The 25,854-nt window shown below is 34.8% G+C and overlaps 1 protein-coding gene across 7 annotated transcripts in view; it reads right to left on the bottom strand.

Annotated features, from left to right (window-relative positions):
* Window positions 1-15,261, bottom strand: part of LOC119498445 (HERV-H LTR-associating protein 1) — a 29,258-nt gene extending 13,997 nt beyond the window's left edge. For 4 of the 7 annotated variants that reach the window (XM_037787398.1, XM_037787400.1, XM_037787401.1 and 1 more), the window contains exons 1-9: window positions 15,033-15,254; window positions 13,313-13,482; window positions 10,671-10,767; window positions 8,928-8,984; window positions 8,445-8,525; window positions 6,791-6,874; window positions 5,847-5,930; window positions 5,681-5,764; window positions 4,853-4,909 (exon numbers count right to left, since the gene is read on the bottom strand). In XM_037787398.1, coding sequence (XP_037643326.1) covers window positions 4,853-4,909; window positions 5,681-5,764; window positions 5,847-5,930; window positions 6,791-6,874; window positions 8,445-8,525; window positions 8,928-8,984; window positions 10,671-10,749 — 526 coding nt within the window. In that variant the 5' untranslated portion in view covers window positions 10,750-10,767; window positions 13,313-13,482; window positions 15,033-15,254. Of the gene's footprint in view, window positions 1-4,852; window positions 4,910-5,680; window positions 5,765-5,846; window positions 5,931-6,790; window positions 6,875-8,444; window positions 8,526-8,927; window positions 8,985-10,670; window positions 10,768-13,312; window positions 13,483-15,032 lie in introns of all 7 variants that reach the window. The other 3 variants (XM_037787402.1, XM_037787399.1, XM_037787403.1) reach the window with 2 other exon arrangements.
* Between the last annotated feature and the right edge of the window lie 10,593 nt (window positions 15,262-25,854).

The following is a 25,854-nucleotide window of genomic DNA, read 5'->3' on the forward strand; positions in this document are numbered from 1 at the left end:
TTTTACCTTTTTCAGAAGTTTTTCAGATGTTCTTTTTACGGACATTTTTTTCTGATTTTTTTTTCCAACATTTTTTTTTTTTTTTTTTTTCAGACATTTTTTTCCAGACATTTTTTTCAGACATTTTTTTCAGACATTTTTCTTTTTTTTTTTTTTTTTTTTACCTTTTTCAGAAGTTTTTCAGACGTTCTTTTTACGGACATTTTTTTCCGATTTTCTTTTCCAACATTTTTTTTTTTTTTTTTTTTCAGACATTTTTCAAACTTTTTTTTTCAGACATTTTTTTCCAGACATTTTTTTCAGACATTTTTCTTTTTTTTTACCTTTTTCAGAAGTTTTTCAGACGTTCTTTTTACGGACATTTTTTTCCGATTTTTTTTTCCAACATTTTTTTTTTTTTTTTTTTTTCAGACATTTTTCAAACTTTTTTTTTCAGACATTTTTTTCCAGACATTTTTTTCCAGACATTTTTTTCAGACATTTTTCTTTTTTTTTTTTTTTTTTTTTTACCTTTTTCAGAAGTTTTTCAGACGTTCTTTTTTACGGACATTTTTTCTGATTTTTTTTTCCAACATTTTTTTTTCAGACATTTTTCAGACATTTTTCTGACTTTTTTTTACACTTTTTTTTCCAGACTTTTTTCAGACTTTTTTTTAGACTTTCTTTCAGACATTTTTTTCAGACATTTTTCAGAAATTTTTCTTTTTTTTTTTTTTTTTTTTACCTTTTTCAGAATTTTTTCAGACTTTCTTTTTTACGGACATTTTCTTCCAATTTTTTTTTCCAACATTTTTTTTTTTTTTTTTTTTTTTCCAGACATTTTTCAAACTTTTTTTTTCAGACATTTTTCAGACATTTCTCAGACATTTTTCCAACATTTTTCTGACTTTCATATTTTCATATCTGAAAAAGACATTTTTCCAGATATGTTTTTCAGACATTTTTTTCAGACATTTTTCAGACATTTTTCTTTTTTTACCTTTTTCAGAAGTTTTTCAGATGTTCTTTTACGGACATTTTTTTCTGATTTTTTTTTCCAACATTTTTTTTTTTTTTTTTTTTCAGACATTTTTTTCCATACATTTTTTTCAGACATTTTTTTCAGACATTTTTCTTTTTTTTTTTTTTTTTTTACCTTTTTCAGAAGTTTTTCAGACGTTCTTTTTACGGACATTTTTTTTCCGATTTTCTTTTCCAACATTTTTTTTTTTTTTTTTTTTCAGACATTTTTCAAACTTTTTTTTTCAGACATTTTTTTCCAGACATTTTTTTCAGACATTTTTCTTTTTTTTTACCTTTTTCAGAAGTTTTTCAGACGTTCTTTTTACGGACATTTTTTTCCGATTTTTTTTTCCAACATTTTTTTTTTTTTTTTTTTTTCAGACATTTTTCAAACTTTTTTTTTCAGACATTTTTTTCCAGACATTTTTTTCCAGACATTTTTTTCAGACATTTTTCTTTTTTTTTTTTTTTTTTTTTTACCTTTTTCAGAAGTTTTTAAGACGTTCTTTTTTACGGACATTTTTTCTGATTTTTTTTTTCCAACATTTTTTTTCAGACATTTTTCAGACATTTTTCTGACTTTTTTTTACACTTTTTTTTCCAGACTTTTTTCAGACTTTTTTTTAGACTTTCTTTCAGACATTTTTCAGACTTTGTTTTGGGACATTTTTCAGACCTTTGTTAGATACTTTTTTCCAGCATTTTTCAAACTGTTTTTTCAGACATTTTTCTTTTTTTTTTTTTTTTTTTACCTTTTTCAGAAGTTTTTCAGACGTTCTTTTTACGGACATTTTTTTCCGATTTTTTTTTCCAACATTTTTTTTTTTTTTTTTTTTTAAGACATTTTTCAAACTTTTTTTTTCAGACATTTTTTTCCAGACATGTTTTTCAGACATTTTTCTTTTTTTTTTTTTTTTTTTTTACCTTTTTCAGAAGTTTTTCAGACGTTCTTTTTACGGAAATTTTTTTCCGATTTTTTTTTCCAACATTTTTTTTTTTTTTTTTTTTTCAGACATTTTTCAAACTTTTTTTTTCAGACATTTTTTTCCAGACATTTTTTTCAGACATTTGTTTTTTTTTTTTTTTTTTTTTTTTTACCTTTTTCAGAAGTTTTTCAGACGTTCTTTTTACGGACATTTTTTCCGATTTCTTTTTCCAACATTTTTTTTTCAGACATTTTTCAGACATTTTTCCAACATTTTTCTGACTTTTTTTTACACTTTTTTTTCCAGACTTTTTTCAGACTTTTTTTTAGACTTTCTTTCAGACATTTTTCAGACTTTGTTTTGGGACATTTTTCAGACATTTGTTAGATACTTTTTTCCAGCATTTTTCAAACTGTTTTTTCAGACAATTCTTTTTTTTTTTTTTTTTTTTTTACCTTTTTCAAAGTTTTTCAGACATTTTTTTCAGACATTTTTTAGACATTTTTCAGACATTTTTCAGACATTTTTCCAACATTTTTCCAACATTTTTCTGACTTTTTTCATGTCTGAAAAAGACATTTTTCCAGATATGCTTTTCAGACATTTTTTTCAGACATTTTTCAGACATTTTTCTTTTTTTACCTTTTTCAGAAGTTTTTCAGACGTTCTTTTTACGGACATTTATTTCTGATTTTTTTTTCCAACATTTTTTTTTTTTTTTTTTTTACAGACATTTTTTTTCAGACATTTTTTTCAGACATTTTTTTCAGACATTTTTCTTTTTTTTTTTTTTTTTTTTACCTTTTTCAGAAGTTTTTCAGACGTTCTTTTTACGGACATTTTTTTCCGATTTTTTTTTCCAACATTTTTTTTTTTTTTTTTTTAGACATTTCTTATACTTTATTTTCCAACATTTTTCAAACTTTTTTTTTACATATTTTATTCCAGACATTTTTCAGACTTTGTTTTGGGACATTTTTCAGACATTTGTTAGATACTTTTTTTCCAGCATTTTTCAAACTGTTTTTTCAGACATTTTTCAGACATGTTTCTTTTTTTTTTTTTTTTTTACCTTTTTCAGAAGTTTTTCAGACGTTCTTTTTACGGACATTTTTTTCCGATTTTTTTTTCCAACATTTTTTTTTTTTTTTTTTTAGACATTTCTTATACTTTATTTTCCAACATTTTTCAAACTTTTTTTTTACATATTTTATTCCAGACATTTTTCAAACTTTGTTTTGGGACATTTTTCAGACATTTGTTAGATACTTTTTTTCCAGCATTTTTCAAACTGTTTTTTCAGACATTTTTCAGATATGTTTTTTTTTTTTTTTTTTTTTTACCTTTTTCAGAAGTTTTTCAGATTTTCTTTTTACGGACATTTTTTCAGATTTTTTTTTTCCAACATTTTTTTTTTTTTTTTTTTCCAGACATTTTTCAAACTTTTTTTTTCAGACTTTTTTTAAAAAAATTTTTTTTTACCTTTTTTAGACATTTCTTATACTTTATTTTCCAACATTTTTCAAACTTTTTTTTTACATATTTTATTCCAGACATTTTTCAGACTTTGTTTTGGGACATTTTTCAGACATTTGTTAGATACTTTTTTTCCAGCATTTTTCAAACTGTTTCTTCAGGCTTTTTTTTCCAGACATTTTTTTCAGACATTTTTCAGACATGTTTCTTTTTTTTTTTTTTTTTACCTTTTTCAGAAGTTTTTCAAACTTTTTTTTTCGGACTTTTTTTAAAAAAAATTTTTTTTACCTTTTTTAGACATTTCTTATACTTTATTTTCCAACATTTTTCAAACTTTTTTTTTACATATTTTATTCCAGACATTTTTCAGGCTTTGTTTTGGGACATTTTTCAGACATTTTTCAGACATGTTTCTTTTTTTTTTTTTTTTTACCTTTTTCAGAAGTTTTTCAAACTTTCTTTTTCAGACATTTTTTCCGATTTTCTTTTCCAACATTTTTTTTTTTTTTTTTTTACCTTTTTTAGACATTGTTTAGACTTTATTTTCCAACATTTTTCCAACTTTTTTTCACAGTTCACAGTCTAATTTATTCCTATCTTTCATAATCTTTCATTGTAATATAGTTTGAGTGAGTACTTCTCTAACTTATCTTCGTAAAATTTGAGTCGTCCAAAAACGTTTTGTGAGGATTACAACTCGATCAGAGTCACACATCTCCTCTGCTCCTCTATTTCACAAACTCCAAATTATGGAGCAGCTTTTCATATCTTAAAAATATTGTTCATATATTATTATATATAATATAATATTATATATATATAATATAATATATATATATAATTCCTTCACGGAAGTCTATATATTATTATATAATATTATATATATATAATATCATATAATATATATAATATTACATATATAATATATATTCTATATTATATATAATATAATATATATAATATATATATATATATATAATACATATATATTATATATATATTATATATATATTATATATATAATGTTTTGTTTTGTTTGTGTTGTCTTAATTTGTGCAAAATAAATAAACATAAAAAAACATAAACACAACATGCAAGCGGTCATTCAGCTAAACAGCAAATATGTAATTTATGGGACAAAACTTGAGAACAGCTTCTTTAAATTTTAGTTCCAAGATATTGATGTATTTAACTGTTTTGTTACTTAAAGGGTAACGGCAGTATTTTTCAACCTGGACCTTATTTTCTCATGTGTTTGTGTCTAAGTGACTAACGGGGACAACCGTTCCTGAAATCGGACCAGTATCGAGGGAGAACGCTGCAGTCGGGCTGTGATGTAATCGCTCGGGGTAACTCCTCGCCGAGACTGATGCTGCAGCATATTAAACCCACAGTCCATCTTGTTTTAACTAGAACTCAGTAGAACGGATCTGGTGAGCTCTACTTACCCATCTTACCGGCCATCACACAGATGTAGATACAGTCGGAGTTGTTCCTCTGGCTCACTGAGACACAAACAGAAAACACACGGCATCATGTTTCAACTAAGGACAGATGTATTCTTAACTAAGTGGTCCTCAATAACTAAATTTTTATTAATTGATGTGAACTAAATCAATATGGAACAACTTGGGGATTTTTATTTTTTATTCTTCTACCCATTTTTGTTGGTATTTATTGATTTACATTTTGCCACTATGATTTATTATCACTATTTACTTTGTTTCTCTTCATTTTTATTCTACTTTATTTTTTTTAATTATTTTTTTTCCTATTTAGTTTTTGTTTATAATTGTTCCTATTTTAGTTTCTATTATTTTATTTCTATTTTCTAACTTTATCTCTAATTTCTTTTATTATTATTATTTATTTCCCTATTTTGTGTTCTCTATTTAATTTTTATTAATTATTAGTACAACCTTATTATTCCTATTCTATTTTTTTATTTCCATTTTCTAACTTTATCTCTCATTTTTCTTTTCTTTTCTTTTCTTTTATTATTATTTTTTCCCTATTTAGTTTTCTCTATTTAGTTTTTATTTATTATTATTCATATTCTATTTTTTTCTTTTATTTCTATTCTCTAACTCATTTTTATTTATGTATCAATTTATTTATTCTTTTAATATATTTATCTTCTCTTCTCTCGTAATATAAGTATAAACAAACAAGTCATTTTTTCCTCCCTGTACGTTTATGTTTTCTCTGGGCCTATGGACGAAAAATATTATTCATCTCTACTTAATGGAACATAAATAAAAAGTTAAAAACCTCACCTGATAGTATGGAGGCAGATTTAAAGAGCTCATGCAGGTAACTGGTGGAGTTTCCCATCACATCCAACAGTATGGCCGTAAAGTCTGATGGAAAACAAAGTGAGAGAGATTTGTTATAACTGAAACGTTTACAAATCAAAATCAAATATATTTAAAGTGTCATCACCTGTCAGATCGTTGGTCTCATTAGTGACACAGTAACAGAACCGTCTCCTGAACTTGTTGCTTTCTAAACTTCTGATGCTGGAAACTGTAAAAAACACAACGAAGACGTTACAAGAGGAGAAAACATCAATTACAGGTTTTAGAAAATACAAAGTGTAGACACAACTAAACCGCTTCTGTGCATTATGAAATGATGTAAATATTGAATAAATATTATGTAAACTTTTTAGTGTTTAGAGGCGGAGCTTAAAACTGAACTAAAATAACGCTCCGACTTTCGCTAAAATTTGGCGAGGAAAAATCTGGCATGGCCATTTTCAAAGGGGTCCCTTGACCTCTGACCTCCAGATCAGTGAATGTAAATGGGTTCTATGGGTATCCACGAGTCTCCCCTTTACAGACATGCCCACTTTATGATAATCACATGCAGTTTGGGGCATATTTTTTATGCTACATGCAGTACCTGTGAGGGTTTCTGGACAATATCTGTCAATTTTTTGTGTTGTTAATTGATTTCCAATAATAAATATATACATACATCTGCATAAAGCAGCATATTTGTCCACTCCCATGTTGATAAGAGGATTAAATACTTGACAAATCTCCCTTTAAGGTACATTTAGAACAGATAAAAAAAATTGCGATTAATCGTGGACAGTTATGCGATTGAATATTTTAACCGATTGACAGCTTTAGTATAAACCCATATCAATGTCATGTTAGTCATGCTGTGTTCATACTGTACACCTTATTTAATCAGTGCTATAATATTACTCAACAGTTCATAACATCATAGTTACACAATCATACCACTAGATGGCACCACTGACTTGTATTTACTATAGAAATGGAGCCAGTAATGCTGACACTAACTAACCTACTGAGATCCAATCTAAAGGACGGTATAACTGTTTATATGATTGTAAAAAGAGTGTATATATTTACTGTTGTAGAGCAGCAGGGTGAGTTTATGGAGAGCCAGGGAGCTGTAGGACGTCACGCTGAGGAGGGAGAAGAGCTGCCGCGAGCCTGGAGGACCAGAACACAACACAGGACCAACAGCTTCATGTTATACTGGATGATATCAAGCATCAAAGCAGGTTTAAACTACAGACTGTGTTTAAGTTTAAGACAAGAACAATGTGGTGGTTATCATGGTTCAATAATAAGAGTCACAGAAGAGAAGACTACGTTGTTAAGGAGGATTTGAAGCCACTGAACACAAATAGAAATTCATTTATAGAAGACTGAGCACCACGACTGATGCTGATCAGTAGATACCTTTTCTATGCTGAAATATAACAGTTTAATATGTTGTACATTTACATTTCATAAATATAGGAGGCATTTAAAGTAGGGCTGTCTATCCATTAAAATATTTAATCGCGATTAATAGCAAATTAATCTTAAAGGGAGATTTGTCAGGTATTTAATACTCTACTCAAAATACACTGCTTTATGCAGATGTATATATATATATATATATATATATATATATATATATATGAATATTTATTATTGGAAATCAATTAACAACTCGTGGGTACCCATAGAACCCATTTACATTCACTGATCTGGAGGTCAGAGGTCAAGGGACCCCTTTGAAAATGGCCATGCCAGTTTTTCCTCTCCAAAATTTTGCGTTAACTTTGGAGCTTTATTTAACCTCCTTCACTAAAAGCTAGTATGACGTGGTCGGTACCGATGGACTCCTTAGGGTTTCTAGTTTCATATGATACCTGTATCTTCACTCTAGCTTTAAAACTACAACAATAAGAACCACAAGTTGCGTTAATGCGTTAAAGAAATTAGTGGTGTTAAAACGAATTTGCGTTAACGCGTTATTATCGTGTTAACTTTGACAGCCCTACAGAAAGATTCAATGAAAATGCATGAATCCACAACAGCATCATCATTTTCCACATATCTATGTGTTACTTGAGTAAAAATCAGTTCTGTCAATTGATTAAAAAATGCAATCGCGATTAATCTTATTTTTGTTATCTGCTCAAAATGAACCTTAAAGGGAGATTTGTCAAGTATTGAATATTCTTATCAACATGGGAGTGGGCAAATATGCTGCTTTATGCAAATGTATGTATATATTTATTATTGTAAATCAATTAACAACACAAAACAATGACAGATATTGATCCAGAAACCCTCACAGGTACTGCATTTAGCATAAAACAATATGCTCCAATCATAACATGGCAAACTGCAGCCCAACAGGCAACAACAGCTGTCAGTGTGTCAGTGTGCTGACTTGACTATGACTTGCCCCAAACTGCATGTGATTATCATAAAGTGGGCATGTCTGTAAAGGGGAGACTCGTGGGTACCCATAGAACCCATTTACATTCACACATCTGGAGGTCAGAGGTCAAGGGACCCCTTTGAAAATGGACATGACAGTTTTCAAAATTGAGCAGATAGTTAACGTGCTAGACGTGAGGTGAGGTGAGAAAGTGTTGAACTGAACCTTTTAAAGCCGACACCTTCTGTTTGACCTCCACAGTGGTTTTAATCACGACGTGCATACATGAAAGATTTACAGCTCATCATTGATCTCCACGTGAACGATATTATGACAACGTACCCGATTGGCTGTTATTTATTAAAGTATTGACCAGGGGAGTGAGGTCGATGGCGGCCGGATCGATGTGCTCCGCTGGGATTTCTGGGGAAATAAAAAGACAGCAGATAGGAAAGTCAATGGGAGATTATTCTGGTTCTAATCTCTATTATGGAATTAGCAGCATCAGCTGAATGTGGCTGTATAATGATGAGTGATGCACTAAAATGACAGAAAAATAACAGTTACTCAGAGGAATTAGTCTCTGGGGTGGTAGTTATTAAAATAACAGGAGGTCAGTGAAGGGCTCTCATACATTGAGTTCATTCTGGCTTCTTATTAAATATTATTTATGCAACGCAGCATCTACGTGTGTGTGTATATATATATATATATATATATATATATATGAATCGTTGTGTGGACTGACTTCACATTTCCTTTTGACTGTTAGCAGGTGAAGCAATAAACAAACAAGCAGAAGGAGAGCGATGAAATGAGAATGACCTGTGGAGTCCAGGACGTCTCTTCTGTGTCTCCCTTCCTGCCGTCTGTCTCTTAATGCTGAGGGGAAATCAAACAGATATTATTACTTTTACATGCTCATGTATTCCTTTAGAACTTGCAGGTTTGCATGAACTGATATGTTAGCTTCTAGTTTTGATCGCTTTGTTATAGCACCTTGTAACATTGTTCTGTAAAATGGTAAAATAAACATTATTATCATCATGACGACTACTTTATCTAAACCAAGATCCTCAGAAGAGTGCAGACCTCCACAACTGACTTTACTGTGTTGCAGAGGTTGTAACAGGTTCAGTTTTAAAGCTTGAGTGAAGATACTGGTATCATATGAAACTATAAAACCTGATGAATCCATCGGTACCAGCCATGTCAGACTAGCTTGTAGTGAAGGAGGTTAAATAACGCTCCAATGTTAGGCTAAATCTTGGCGAGGAAAAAACTGTTATGGCCATTTTCAAAGGGGTCCCTTGACCTATGACCTCCAGATCAGTGAATGTTTTGGGCAAAAAACATGCAGTTTTTTCATGCAGTATAAAATATCTGAATATTTCTGCATAATGGGATCCCTAAACAGTCTCTGAATTACATAAATTGTGTCTCACTGTAAAGCTGAGACTCTGGTGGATCCAATGAGCCCAACTGTATTCATGTGTGATGATGTTAGTCCCCATAGGAGACATTTCATTGACCTCACTGTATAACATGACCTGTGGTGACCTCTAGGATAATCACAGCCTCATGAAACTTTACAGCCACAAACTAGAGACCTAGAGCATTCAGAGGATGGATGGATCAGACTAGAGACCTAGAGCATTCAGAGGATGGATGGATCAAACTAGAGACCTAGAGCATTCAGAGGATGGATGGATCAAACTAGAGACCTAGAGCATTCAGAGGATGGATGGATCAAACTAGAGACCTAGAGCATTCAGAGGATGGATGGATCAGACTAGAGACCTAGAGCATTCAGAGGATGGATGGATCAAACTAGAGACCTAGAGCATTCAGAGGATGGATGGATCAAACTAGAGACCTAGAGCATTCAGAGGATGGATGGATCAGACTAGAGACCTAGAGCATTCAGAGGATGGATGGATCAAACTAGAGACCTAGAGCATTCAGAGGATGGATGGATCAGACTAGAGACCTAGAGCATTCAGAGGATGGATGGCTTTCCTATCTAGATTGATCAATAAGGGGGTTTCTGGGCAGTTTTACACAACAGAAGTGTTCGCCGTCCAATCACCGAAAAAGCAATTCTTGCAGAAATCTCCAAAATGTCAAAAGTTTTTGATCCCAAATCACAGCATGTCTTTTTCTCTGGTTTCCTCAAGGTCTTGGTGTCTTAATGTGGTATTTTGGAGGGATTATTGATCATTTTTATCAATTCTCCAGTGGTAAAAAAAATGGTTGAATTTAGCACCAAATCTGTGTAACAAATGGTATCAATCCAAAAATGCTGCAACAACTTCTGAGACATAATAGAGCATGAGGATGACCATCACATACTTCTATCATCAAGTTTTAAACCCTGATACACTAGAACAACTTGACACACAGTGCTGAGCAGCATCTCAAATTAATCTTCAAGTTCCAGCTTTCAGATGATGTACACCACTTCTATGTGACATCTACTGTTGACCTGCTATCTCCCCCTAAAGACCCCCCGGACCTCCTAAAGAAGAGTTGTAAAGGAAAGCTATAAGTCGTGTTATGCAGACCTACCTTGGCTGAGGAGGATGAGGAGTAAAACGGTGGAGACACAGATGATAGAACAGAGGCGTGGATGCTGTAATCCGGCCATGACCCCGCTGAAGCACTGCTGGAACCACAAAAAACACACAAACCGGATCAACTTCTACTCCACCGTTTGAGACCGGCAACTTGTCCTGATGTCTCAGGTAAACGGCTTCATGAAGGGTGTTGAGTTTTGTGAACGTGATTGCGTTCTACACAATGATGTCATCAGCGGCTGTGTCCACACCACTGAGCTCCCTGGTGGCCTGCAGAGTAGACACAGCGCTGGAAATAGAGACCAGCCCTGCAGGGAAAACTCCTCATAACAAACTACTACTTCCATCAGGATCTGACTCCTTAAAATACTGAGATTCTGAGGCTCTAGACCAGAGGTCAGCAACCTTTATTATCAAAAGAGACATTTTAGGAAAACAACAAAAACAAATCTGTCTGGAGCCGCAAAACATGTGATCATTGTGATGAAGGTAACACAGTTTATAGTCTAAGTATATAGTATATAAGTCTAATGCAGTGAGGGCCAAAGAGACAATGTACTACGGAGTATTAGGGCCACATTGAGGGAAAAACATCTGAGATTTACAGAATAAAGTCAGAATATTACGAGAATAAAGTCATAACTTTACAAGAAAAAAAAGAAAATAACACGTAAAATTATTACTTTATAATATTATGACTTTATTCTTGAAATCTCAGATTTATTTTTATCCTCCATGTGTCCCTAATACTCCGTCGTACCGTCGTACCATAGACCTACAACAATGAGAAATAAAAATGAAAATGTAAACAGAAACAGTTATTCATTTCAATTTTTATAAATCCACAGGGAGCCACTGGAGAGGAGCTAAAGAGACGCAGGTTGCTGAATCCTGAGCTATGAGGTGTCAATTCCCTCCAAATTAAATGCCTTTAAATTATTAAATTGTGCAGCCAAACTATACATCAGTTTATAATAGTTCTTCTGTGTTCTGTCTTGCTGTAGTGAATTCATCTGTTCATCCATTTGCAGAATTATCAACGTTTCAACAGCAAAGAAATTTGTTAATTTGCAGCAACACAGATTTAATTTCTTAATATTAATCAGAGAAAAGGTATTAATTAACAGCTGAGTCTCACAGCAGTTCGTGAAATAGTCACAAAATTGAATCTGATTCGTGCACATAGACACAAATTTCACTTTTTTTTTTCGTGACAGTCAGCACGACTTTCAACAACTACTACTCTGGATTAGAGTAACTCCAGAAGTGCTCTAATTTATGTATGGACATTACATGACAAATTAATCAACTTTGACTTGTGGTTTCACATGGGACACGAACATCGGTCTCCTGAGTGAAAGTCTGGTATTTTTTGACCCGCCCATCCACCGCGACCTCCTCCCTACATGGCGTCCGCCGCTCCTTTTACTCCACGGTTCACAATTACGTGGATTACATACGGATTGATAGTTGATTGATTGATAGCGTTACTTTTGGACGGACCAGGGACGGCGTGTCAATATACGCTCGTTACATGCATAGTGTCCTTTCAAAATAAACTTCTGTTTTCACAGGAAGTTAGGTCTAAGCAACACAACCACTTAGTTAGGGTTAGGAAACGGTCGTGGTTGACGTTAACTTCACTGACTAGTGACTCTAAAATCTGAGTTTCAGAGACTCTGTTTCCTGCATACTGGTGACTTTTAAAGAATGAAAAAAAAAATATATATATGTTTTTGTTAAATAGGCCTACTTTTAATTCCACGTTTAATCCTCAGGAAAGAAAACTGAATAATTCGCCCCTCTGGCGTGAATTTGAATCTCTCAATCACTGAAGGTTCTTTCAGACAACGCGATGACGGTACCACTGCGCTCAGAAACACATTATTTCCAACGGTTTGCGCCGCGCCAGCTGTCGACCAAAACCCGACTTTGGCCGCTGGTCACCGTGATGTGTGGCGAGTGCAGCTTAAACTGCGCTGTGTCACGAGCATCTTCTCTACCAGAAAACGACATCGGGTGTAGCTGTACTGTCGTCCGGGTGGAAACAGTAGAGCTTATACACCACGCTGTACAGTGCCAGAAACAGGTTGAGATAATGAAGAAGGAAAAAAGTTAAAACGTTTTGTCATAAATCAGGAGAATTGGGACCCCGGAAGGAAAGCTGGAGAGGGCGATGAAAAAGTCTCCCCGTATGCTGACGATACCGAACTAAACCTAAGCAGTTTTTTTTTTAAAAACTGGAGAAGAAATGTATATGTGTGTCATGTGTTGCTGGTCATTTGTAGGAAATCGCAGGAAAAACATGTTGCTGAAAGTCGCGCTGAGCATCACGAAAAATAAAAAGTTGGAAATTTGTGTCGATGTACACGAAACAAATTATATTTCATGACTACGAATCACGAACTGCCGTGAGACTGCGTTACAGCTCAAGAGTAGACATTACTAAACGATGATGGAATCAAACAGGAATCAGGTTCTGTGAGATATTACTAGTGGGACAGTTTGAGATAGAGAGAAAATTGAAGGTAAAGAGTGACGCAGTTGAACAATAAAATGCAAAACTACTCAAACTGTATTCTTCTTTAAACCCTGTGATCTCCTGGAGGAAAACCAACTAACCCAGCTACTCACCAGCTCCTTGAATCCTCCCGTAGACTGAGCAGCGCTGATGATCGCCCAGCAAGCAGCATCCAACCCGGCCCCGTGTAGATCACACTCCTATGGTCAGATAAGGATGAAGAGATGCCTGTTCCCCCCCCCCCCCCACCTCTGAACAGCAGAGGCTGGCAGCTCACTGAGCTCTGCACAAAAAAAAAAAAAGGAACAACAAAACACGGTGTCTGGCTGCAGGCTGGGCACTGATCCCTAACCCAGTCCACCGGCTCCACTGCAAGAAATAACACATCGAATACCACCATCACCGCTCTGCCTTTATGAGGACTCAGATTTAAAGAGTTAATCTGTGATGTTTTCATTTGTTGTTGTTCAGGTGGTGTTCCTGCGCTGTACTCAGGGCCGGCTCTGGCCCTTTTGGTGCCCTAGACCGGGGATCAGAAACCTTTACTATCAAAAGAGACATTTTAGGAAAACAACAATAAAAAATCTGTCTGGAGCCGCAAAACATTTGATCATTGTGATGAAGGTAACACAGTTTATAGTCTAAGTATATAGTATATAAGTCTAATGCAGTGAGGGCCAAAGAGACAATGTACTACGGAGCATTAGGGCCACATTGAGGGAAAAACATCTGAGATTTACAGAATAAAGTCAGAACTTTACGAGAAAAAAAGTCGTAATATTACGAGAATAAAGTCAGAACTTTACGAGAAAAAAAGTCGTAATATTACGAGAATAAAGTCATAACTTTACAAGAAAAAAAACAAAAACATAAAATTACTACTTTATAATATTATGACTTTATTGTCTAAATCTCAGATTTATTTTTTTTCCTCAATGTGGCCCTAATACTCCGTCGTACCGTCGTACCATAGATCTACAACAATGATAAATAAAAATGAAAATGTAAACAAAAAACAGTTACTCATTATTTGTCCACTCCCATGTTGATAAGAGTATTAAATATTTACACATCTCCCTTTAAGGTACGTTTTGAACAGATACAACAAATGTGATTAATTAATTTAAGACAGCATAATTCAGTTTAATGTCATAAAGGAGTAAAGAAACCAGAACATATTCACATTTAAGGCGCTGCAATGGGAGGATTTTGATTTATTTATTTATTAAAAAATTCCTCAAACCGATTAATTAACTATCAAAATAGTTGGAGATTAATTTAATAGTTGACAACTAATCAATTAATCGTTGCAACTCTAATCAGAATACTAAAGTCATCATGGTTTGCATGTAAATAAATTCACAAGAACCAAAGTAAATCCAGGTAACGTTATTCCACCTATAGATCTTTCACTATTCAATTAAAATAAGCGCTAAACTCTCTATTTGTTCTGCTTCTATCTATATTATAAGTCCTGCTTGTCTGCAATGTCGTTTAAAAATCTATAAATGTCACTTCTGTTTCTACTGGTACATTTTGATCAGATAAAAAAAAAGATTAAATATTTTTAATCGACTTACAGCCCTAAAAAAAAAAAGGATGACAATATTGTGGTGAAATATTAGCACGACTCTGGTCTCTTAGAGGTGAACTAGAATTACATTAACAGTTAAACTAACAGAGTTTTCTCCTCTGACAGGAGGATCAAACTCTGCAGCCAGCAGCAGCTTGTTAGCTGAACCTTGTGGAGCAAACCCAACCTGTCCCTCTCTCACCTGGTGGAGGGTTTATCTTTATCTTTGAACTGGAGTCTGCAGCAGTCAGCCACGTTACCTCAGAGCTGCTGCTCCTTTAGTTTCAGAGGAGTCTGTTAGAAGAGTCAGTCTGTCAGCCACCATACTGTCTGTCTCTCTGGTTCCTTGTTCCAGGTAGCTGTCGTCCAATCAGCTCTGAGTGACACCTGCCCAAAACAAGAAGTTCCGCCCCCCGTTTCTCTCCAACCAGTCCCCAGGTGTGTCCTCACCTGTTTCCTCCTTTTAATGTCACCTATACATTTAAAGTGTCATGATATTCTATATTTACAGCGTCACATTATGTAATATTTACTAATGATTTTCAGACTCCACACAATGTTTATGTAAATAACATAATATAAACATAATAATAATAATAATAAAGACATAATATAAACATAGACTTCACCCCATAAAATATAAAATAACAGAGCAGATTTAAATCACTAAATATCACATCAATGAAGTGTGAATGATTAGTTTTATCAAAAATGTTAAATGTAATAAATCAACTTTTATCTGTCCATCTGTCCAAACCCCTAAAACCACCAATCGGAAGGTCGGTGGTTCGATCCCCGGCTGCTCCTTACTCCTTGAGCAAGACACTTAACCCCAAATTGCTCCCGAAGGCATAGCCATCGGTGTGTGAATGAGTATTTACATTAGAGTAAGTGTGAATGGGTGAATGCTGACATGTAGTGTAAAGCGCTTTGAGTGGTCGTAAGACTAGAAAAGCGCCATTATAAGTCCATTGACCTCCCTCCCTACTTACCAACCTATCTGCCTCCCTCCCTTAGACTTATTATTTAGCCTGATATCAGCTGGCCTGTTTTATTTATTTTAAATATTAACATTAACAGACTGATGTGTTTCTACTCATGTGGACACGTCTCTACTGTTAGCAAAGCTTTTTATTTATTTATAGGATATAGTTTTAGTCAGAGTTCAGCCCTACCTGTCCTGTTCAGAGGGAAACTTTTTGCAGTGTAGGTAAATGGCCGTAATAAGCCGCTGGAGTGACATCGGAGCCGTGGGGGAAGATCAGTGAATAAGAGGAGTGAATGCGAGTCTTTAATGACGGGGGATTGCTGGGCACTTTGGTCGCCTTGGCATTCACACTTAGACACATTGAGGCGCACACAGCAGTAACTGGGCTGCTGAGGGCCTGGGAACAGCCCCCCCCGGGACAACAACACACACACAACAACAACCACGTTAAGTCAATTAAGGACTCAAGAAATAACTGCCGGCGGCGCTCCCACTGTGGACCTCTCACGGTGCTGCTGATACTAAATACAAAAGCATAGAAAATATATATATAAAATAATTATGTTTTAGAAATATACAAAGACATGTAAACACAAGTTAATCAAAGGCAAGCAATACATTTAATCGTGACTGTAATTGTAACGTCCTTTTACATAGCGTCGGTTTACGTAGCGTCGGTTTACGTAGCGTTGGTTTACGTAGAGTGGTTTTACGTAACGTTTTAAGTAACATTTTATGAAGCGTTGTTTTACGCAACGTTGTTTTATGCAACGTTGTTTTACGCAACGTTGTTTTACGCTACGTTGTTTTATGCAACGTTGTTTTATGCAACGTTGTTTTATGCAACGTTGTTTTACGCAACGTTGTTTTACGCTACGTTGTTTTACGCAACATTGTTTTACGCAACATTGTTTTACGCAACATTGTTTTGTTTTATGCAACGTTGTTTTACGCAACGTTGTTTGGCGTTGTTACGTGACATTGTTTTACGTGACATTGTTTTACGTGACGTTGTTTACATGACAATGTTTTATGTAACATTGTTTTAATTGACATTGTTTTATTGTTTTACGTAACACCATTTTACGTAACATTGTTACGTAGTATTACGTTAGAAAGTTGTTTTTTATTTATGTTGTTAGGTTAAGTTGTTACGTTACGTTGTTACGTTACGTTGCTACGTTGTTACGTTACGTTGTTACGTTACGTTGTTATGGGTGTGAGGGGAGGTGGATGGGGCAAGACTTTCACCCAAAAGACCGCTAACCAAAAGTAAGTGAGTCTTTATGCTTTTGACATAAAATTGTTTTACATACATAAACGTAACGTTGTTTTACGTAACGTTGTTTTACGTAACGTTGTTTTACCTTACGTTATTTTACCTAACGTTGTTTTACCTAACGTTATTTTACCTTACGTTGTTTTACGTAGTGTTGTTTTACGTAGTGTTGTTTTACGTAGCGTTGTTTTATGTAATGTTTTACATAAAGATTTATGCAACATTGTTTTACGTAACATTGTTTTTCGCAACAGTATTTTACGTAACATTGTTATGTAGCGTTGTTTTATGTAAAAAAAAATTACGTAACATTGTTGCGTAGTGTTGTTTGATGTAACATAATTGTATGTAATATTATTTTACGTAACCTTGTCACATAGCATTACACAAGAAAGGACGTGGATGGGGCAAGACTTTCACCTTGGAGAACGCTGTTTGTGTCCAGTGTGAAATCAATAGTAAACGCAGACTTTACGCTTTTTACGTAACTTGTTTACGTAACATTGTTTTACGTCGCATTATGCAATTATACAGTATACAGGTCATTCAGTTCATCTCATATTCACTTACCTTTATACAATGCCCACTCGTACCATTTTAAATTCAATACTTTATTAATAACTGGTGCAATTGAAAAGACAAAAAATAAAAAAATCAAGTAAGAATACATTTGCATATTATATCATCAAAACAAAAATATTCAAAGTGGTCTAATACAGAATAGAAATGGCAAGTTTTATTTTTTTTTGTTCAAACTGGAATGAGAAAAATGATGCACAGCTCTGAAGGCCACTAGTGTAAAGTTGTTCAAACTTCTCTTAAATAAAACCTAAAACTTCTTTTTCTGACCCAAAATAAAAAAGCTGCTGTCGGTTAACTCACACGAAGCCGTCTGTAATATCTAATCTCTGCGTATCTCAACACGTGACGGCTGCATTTACACAAGAACGGCAGCGTTGATCTTGAACATCCCGTGAAAACAACCCCGTCCTCTCGGAGGCCGTAGAGGAGGTCCGACTGTACTGAGCCGTCAACAAACAAAATGATAGAAACTGTAGAAATGTTGTGCTATTTTTGATGTTGTGCAGGTTTTGTTTTGTTGAGCTAGATATCACAGTATCTGGCCAGTTTCAGTTACGGTTACACGCTGTCTTCAGTTTAACATGTTTTTGTTTTGGCACATTTTTGAAGTAGCTTCCTACAGTACAGAGAGACGTGCTTTGTTCCAGAAGTAAGAAAAACCTCGTTCAAAATCCCACTGACGTCTGTAATAATGCAAATAACTAAAAATCAACCAACAACAGAACCTCACCTAACAGCATGTCGTTAACTCCATCAGTCTAGAGAGGGATATGACCAAATCAAATGGCGAGCTATGAAAATGGACTGGGAGATTATTTTATTTTAGAAGATTACAACACAGATTTTTAGGTTGTAGCGGCTCAGTTTTAAAGCTAGAGTGAAGATACTGGTAGCATATGACACTAGAAAACCTAATGAATCCATCGGTACCAGCCATGTCATACTAGCTTGTCACTAAGGAGGTTAAATAACTCTCCAAACTTACACTAAAGTTTAGCGAGGAAAAACTGGCACGGCCATTTTCAAAGGGGGGATTTGAGCATATTGTTTTATGCTAAATGCAGTACCTGTGAGGGTTTCTGGACAATATCTGTCATTGTTTAGTGTTGTTAATTGATTTCCAATAATAAATATATACATACATTTGCATAAAGCAGCATATTTGCCCACTCCCATGTTGATAAGAGGATTAAATACTTGACTAATCTCCCTTTAAGGTAAATTTAGAACAGATAATAAATGTGCGATTAATCACGATTAACTATGGACAATCATGAGATTAATAGCGATTACATATTGTAGTCGATTAACAGCCCTAGTCACAATTTATACCCAGAGCTAAAATAAAATGTATCTTAAAGGTATGTTGGGTAGGATTTGGCGGCATCTAGTGGTGTGGTTGCAGATTGCAACCAACCTCCGCTCACTCTGTCCTTTCCAAGACTGTGGTAACGTGAGCCGCCGAGTGCTGAACCGTGGTAACACCGTTGGCCTCGCTCAGAGACTATAATAACACTACTTTAGGAAGTCAGATGGCGGCTGGCGGTACCACGGTTTAGTTCTCTGCGGCTCATGTTACCGCAGTTTCACAAGCGTGTCGGAGAACTACGGTGGCCTTTAGGTAACGTAAAAAGCGTTAGTAGAAACACGGCGGACTCCGTGAAGAGGTCCCGCTCCTTATGTAGATATAAAACGTCTCATTCTAAGCTAACGAAAACACAACGATTCTTAGTTTCAGGTGATTTTACGCTAATGAAAACATAGTTATCTCTGTGTCCAGGAGGTTTTTAGCGTAGCTTAGCACAAAGACTGGAAGCGAGAGGAAACAGCTAGCATAGCTCCATCAAAAGAGAACCTGAAAACATGTTTTTTTTCTGCCTGGTGATGAGTCTAAAAGTCATATCTGGTAAAATGTAACAGATGGTTCTTTTTGTGTAAATGCAGCCTTCCACATAGATATCACAACAGCTTCGTACTGCATTTTGACAGCCGTAGCAAGTAAAGCACAACCAAAATATTAAATAAATAAATAAATAAAAGAACTGTACTGTAAAAGGCCAAGGCACAAATAATTCGTAGCAATTTAAGATGTCCAAAAAATGACAGGTTATGTAGAATGTGTGGATCAGTGCATTGCTTGTTATGCAGTTACAGTGAGTTACAAACCATAACTTAAAACAGAACAATCACAGCAAGCACTGTTCGCCCTCTTGACTACACGGGGTGCCATAAAGTGCTCCTGTTCATTCAGAATCGATGCTCATACAGACGAGGTCACGCAGAGAAGGTGAAGAACATAAATAATAACACATGGAAGTACACATATAAGACGGCACAAATGCTTGTTTCAACATGCGTCACATTAAGGACCAGATTACGTTTTGTTTTTTTTAATTAATCCATCAAGAGAAATCAGAATCCTTATTTTTCTCACTGAATAACGGCTGCGTTTGCTTCTCGAGTTGTTGTTTCTACATTCAGAAGATAATTTGCTGTAAGATAAAAAAAAAAAGTGTGAACGGCTGCTACAACAAATGCAATTTTGTTGCATAAAGTTAGCATTTTAGCTCTTCCCTTGTCTGGAAGTCAATGGGTTTTTAGTTAGACGCCTGAAATAAGGTCTGTGGTTAACACAAGGTTTTGTTCTACGACATAAAATACGTCAGTTAATATCCTACTGGTGAATTTTGAAGCCTTAAAGGGACTGTTTGTAACTTTCAGAAATGCTTCTCAACAGCAACACCTGTGGCCGTGAAATCAACGAAAGTCAGCGTCGGGCTCGCGCTTGTGCTCGCTTTACATAGACATGAACGAGCATCGTTCAAAACAGTGAGGCGACACACGTCAGCTAAAACCACAATATCACTCTATATTTCAGCTGCTTGGCAGTAATGTTAGCTGACCAGACGAAGGTCTCTCCAGAATCAATGCTGATACTGCCTCAGTGCAGGCTGAGGCAGCGGGGCTCTGCAGCGAGAAACTCGTCTCCCTCCGCCCGCAGCCGGAGTGAACAGGGAGACACCGGCACCCGGTCGGTAACGAGACGACAACGTTTCTCTCTGCAGTCCTGTCACTTCACAAGACACGGGAAACTTCCACTGTACATTCACTAGATATTCTCAGAGCTAAACTAACTCTTCTGCAGTGTGGAGTGAGCGCGGGTTCACGTCTAGAGGTGGAGCGAGTACGCAAGAATGCGCGCACTTTCTGAGTGAAGGCAAGCAGGCAGAGGAGCGGGGACGCCGGCCACACGCGAGCGCGCATGTGTCCCGACCCGGTACATTTATACGCTTAAAAAGTTACAAACAGTCCCTTTAACGTGTCTTAAAAAAGGCTAAATGAGACTACTAAACGTCACGCCAACTCGTGATATAGTTCGTTTAACGTTAGCTTTTTACTTCTGGTGATTGCATTCACACTTCAAAGATTTTCTTGCTGAATAAAACGTGTAAATATCGTAAACGTTTGTTTTCCACAGAGCTTATTTTCAGCAATAATCCAAAACCCAAAGGAACAATCTCATTGGCTTTTTGTCAAGGGAAACCAGGGCGATACTAACTTCCCGTCTGGACTACAAAAATACGTCATCCCGGAGGCCTCTATACTGTTTGTCAATTCCAAAAATAGAAATAATCTTTCTCCATTTACTGTAGCAGCTTTTAAGGTTCAAAGTAAATAATATTAAAATGCCATATTAAGATATTTCAAAGGGATACCAAATTCTTGAATTCACCAGTGCATGAGTCCAGATTTGGAAAATATGACAAATTTCAAACCAAAGACATTGGAAAGAAAATAAACCCAGCAAAATGCTGATTGTCAAATTAACAGCTAAAAGGTTCGTTCCAATAAATAAATCTGAATTCTGCGCTACTTACTGAAGGGGAGCTGATTTTGAAGGGTCAAACAAGAATGCATCTCTGAAGCGTCGATCGTGTTCGTACAGTATTCTCTGTGGTATCTGTTTCCTATATAATGTGTACACATTGATCACTCACAAGTCATCAACGCTGGTTGGGATGGATGTCACTGAAGTTATCACATTTTCCAATGGAGACGTTTGAGTTACTCTTTAACAGAAAATTCATGATGCTCAGAACAGTACTAACTGGAGCAGGATGGTGGATGTTTAAATCCTCCAGTGACCTCATCGGATGATTAAAAACCTCTCCAGCAGATCTGGGGATCAAAGTATTGATTGAATAAGTGAGAGTAGATTGGATCAGTGCACAGAATCGGATTACAATAACGCGTACATTGACTTTGTAAAAGTTTTATCCATTGGTCACCTCTCTGTCCGTCAGTCTGGTGTCAGATGTACAAATTAACACTTTAACAGTTTTATCCAGTCAGTATTATGATAAACAAGCAGCAATCACTCGTCTTGTATTCAATGGCTTGTAGGTCTAAAATGTTCAAACATGGTTTAAAAATTAGGTCTGTCAAAGTTAACGAGATAATAACGCAAATTTGTTTTAACGCAACTAATTTAGAGTGAAGATACTGGTATCATATGAAACTAAAAAACCTGATGAATCCATCGGTACCAACCATGGCAGACTAGCTTGTAGTGAAGGAGGTTAAATAACGCTCCAAACTTACGCCACATTGATGATCTAATTTAACTTTTTTTTTCTTTTCTTGTAACAAACTTGTTTGCATTGGACACGATGAGACGAGGTTGCACAATTGTGCATAAAACAAATGAATTTCTGTCACATGGTTTGAAACTTTTTTTTCCCGTTTTGTAGTGGAGAGGTTTGATGTGAGGAGGTCACTGGAGGATGTTTGCAAAACAAAGTTTGGAGTAACATGTGATCACAAATAGTACAAACTCTTCACGAGAAAATAATACAGTATGATGTCGGGCATATTTGCGCATAACACACAAAATGTAATTTCATTCACAAAACCCATGTGGACAGGGAATTAAATGAAACTAGAATTTTTTGACACTGTAAAAAGTAATGCTAGCAGTCCATTTGACATATTGAGGAGAAAAAAAAACTAATTAACAAGTCATTTATTCCCATTTTCCAACTTTTTTCCCCCAAAAAATGTCGGATAATTTCATGATTCCCCGACTCCATTATTGGAAGAAATAAGATTCTTGAAAATCAATTAAATGAGTTGATTGAAAACACACCATTGGCAGATTGTTTTCACATCTTTTGAGAAAACCCAGTATGACCCAGTATGTGTTGCATCCTTATTGTGCTGTTGTACATGAATTAATCAATAGCTTTTGAATTCCTGAGAAGAACAACTTCAGGTTTGTGTAAGTAACAAATTATAATCTGCAAAATATTATATTTTATTTCATCGTCATCTGTCTTTGCTAGCATCACTTTTTTTTTTCTCTCCAGTGCATCTTCGTGTCTTGGAAGACAATTTTTATTCAATTTTAACAATTCACAAAATGTTAAATTTCACAGTAATTTGCCGTGTAAACACAAATGCGGCCGTATGCATTGCTATTCCCACTGATGTTCTTACGTGCCTGTAAATTTAGAAAAGAAGCAATAATGAAGAGTTTAAAAATACTGAATGGAAGCGACGTAACATTTTGTTCTGTAAATGGAACTTGGATGTGCGAGGCAACGAAAACACTGGTGGTTCAAATGAATCTGGAGAAAACTTCAACAAAACAGAGCAACTCCACAGTCCTGTGACACCAGTTAGACTTTGAGTTGATATAAAAAAAGAGAGAAAGAAAGAAGTGAAACATTACAACCTTTACATTTCTGTGCAGCTGAAATCATGTGGAGTCAGTGAACGAGCCCAAAAAGCATCACGAAGCTACAAAACGCCATTTTTACAAAAGCAGGACTGCACTGTGTGCTAGTTCAAAACCAACAAAACAACAAATCACTACAGAAGGAAACAGAGTTGACATTCATAAATCCGGTGTTGGTGTGTGTGTGTGTGTGTGTGTGTGTGTGTGTGTGTGTGCGCATGGTGAGATGAGGTGGGCACTGAAACACTAAATAACAGAATGACGATGTGGAAGTCATTCTCAGTGGTGATTCTTGCTTCAGAGGCACAATGAATGACTGTCTACAGGGATATATATCGTCATATTGTTTATTATATCTATTATGTGGTGACAATTTGTGTCCGCATTGCAAGATAATTTATTCGTATAATATATAATTGAATGGGCTTCAGTATAGCAGAAGTAATAGTAACTGTAATACAATAAGATAAATAGATAATAATAATAATAATAATAAGTGTTTGGTTCACCTTTTTTTAATTCACAGACTGTCGCTGCGTCCGCACCAGGCTTCAATCTGAGCTGCGTTGTAGTGCTTGTTTTAACCTGCTTGGCGCACCAGGCGGGTGGAGTCTGCCACATTCAAACAGCTCAAATGAAGTCAGGAAATATTATTAAATTCTCTGCATGTGGTAGAACCCACTCAACACCTCTAAAGTGCAATGCACTGGCTGTAGTATCCTGCTAAAAATCATTTAACATGCAGGAATCTGGCGATACGGTACGTATCATGATACGGGGGTTACGATATATTGTGATTTTTTTTTTTAAATCTAATTTTAGGAAAACTGTTATAGTATAAAGAACACACCACTATATGCATAAAATATTATTTTAGGCAATCAGAACAGATGGATCTGCATTTATTACAGTCCCTTTTTGTGCAATCTGAGCCACATACTGTCTGCCACGAATCTTTGCATCATTAAAAATCGATAAAGTATCACAATACTTAATATCGCAATACTCAAGTGTATTTGTGATATTTTCTTACACTGCTATTTTAGATTAGTTCTCAGGGTGTGTTTGACTGCAAGTAACCATGACCGAATGATGGCTTGAAAGGATTAAAAACAAACACAACTTCGGTGCTTTTTGCCTGAAATTAGTGACAAAAAAAAAGCAACCCTATCTTTAAATATACTACATTATTTATAATTTACCTCCCTAACCTTATGATTTTTTTCTCTATTTTAACCACAGAATCCTGGAAGTACGACGACGTATTATGGCCATTGTAGGAAAAAAATAAAATAAAATTACAGCGCCCACAGAGGAAGATTCTGAGAAAAAAAACAGAATTTCAGAAATAGAGATTCTCTTAAACTAAATTGGCAAATTTACGAGAAGAAAACTCACAAATTTGTGAGATTAAAGTTGTAAATGTACGAGAAAAAAACTAGGGTATTCTCTGAGATTAAAGTGGCAAAAATTTGCCACAACTCAGCGACAGTTTTACACTCCATTATTTTTAGGAGTTTTTTTCTCGTACATTTACGACTCTATAATCTAAAAAAAAATAAAAATCTCATAAATTTGCCAATTTAATCTCAGAGAATATCCAAGTTCTTTTCTCGTATATCTATGACTTTAATCTCAGAGAATATCCAAGTTTTTTTCTCGTATATTTACGACTTTAATGTCAGAGAATATCCAAGTTTTTTTTCTCGTAAATTTATGACTTTATGATCTCTCAAATTTGTGAGATTTTTTCTCGTTAATTTGCCAATTTAATCTCAGAGAATGCCTACGTTGTTTTTCATAAATTTACAATTTTACAATCTCACAAATTTAAGATTTTTTCGCATAAATTTGCCAATTTAATCTCATGAATATCCACGTATTTTTCTCGTATATTTACGACTTTAATCTCAGAGAATATCCAAGTTTTTTTCTCGTATATTTACGACTTTAATCTCAGAGAATATCCAATTTTTTTTTCTCATAAATTTATGACTTTATAATCTCTCAAATTTGTGAGTTTTTTCTCATATATTCGCCAATTTAATCTCAGAGAATACCTACATTTTTTTCTCGTACATTTACGACTCTATAATCTTGTACATTTGTGAGTTTTTCTTGTAAAATTGCCAATTTAATCTCAGAGAATGCCTACGTTGTTTTTCATAAATTTACAATTTTACGATCTCACAAATTTAAGATTTTTTCGCATGAATTTGCCAATTTAATCTCACAGAATATCCAAGTTTTTTTCTCGTAAATTTACGACTTTATAATCTCGGATAGGTTTTTCTCAGAATATTCCCCCCTCTCCCCCAGCTCTGTAATTATTATTATTATTATTATTATTATTATTATTATTATTATTATTATTATTTTACCTACAATGACCCTGATATGCCGTCGTATGGGAGCGCTTGTTTTGTAGAGGACAGTAAATTACATACTTAGCCTACCTAAATTGTCTATTTTTCCCGTCTCTGACTTTATTGTTTT

Source organism: Sebastes umbrosus, chromosome 12 (assembly GCF_015220745.1).
Source record: "Sebastes umbrosus isolate fSebUmb1 chromosome 12, fSebUmb1.pri, whole genome shotgun sequence".
Taxonomy (NCBI): Eukaryota; Metazoa; Chordata; class Actinopteri; order Perciformes; family Sebastidae; genus Sebastes; species Sebastes umbrosus.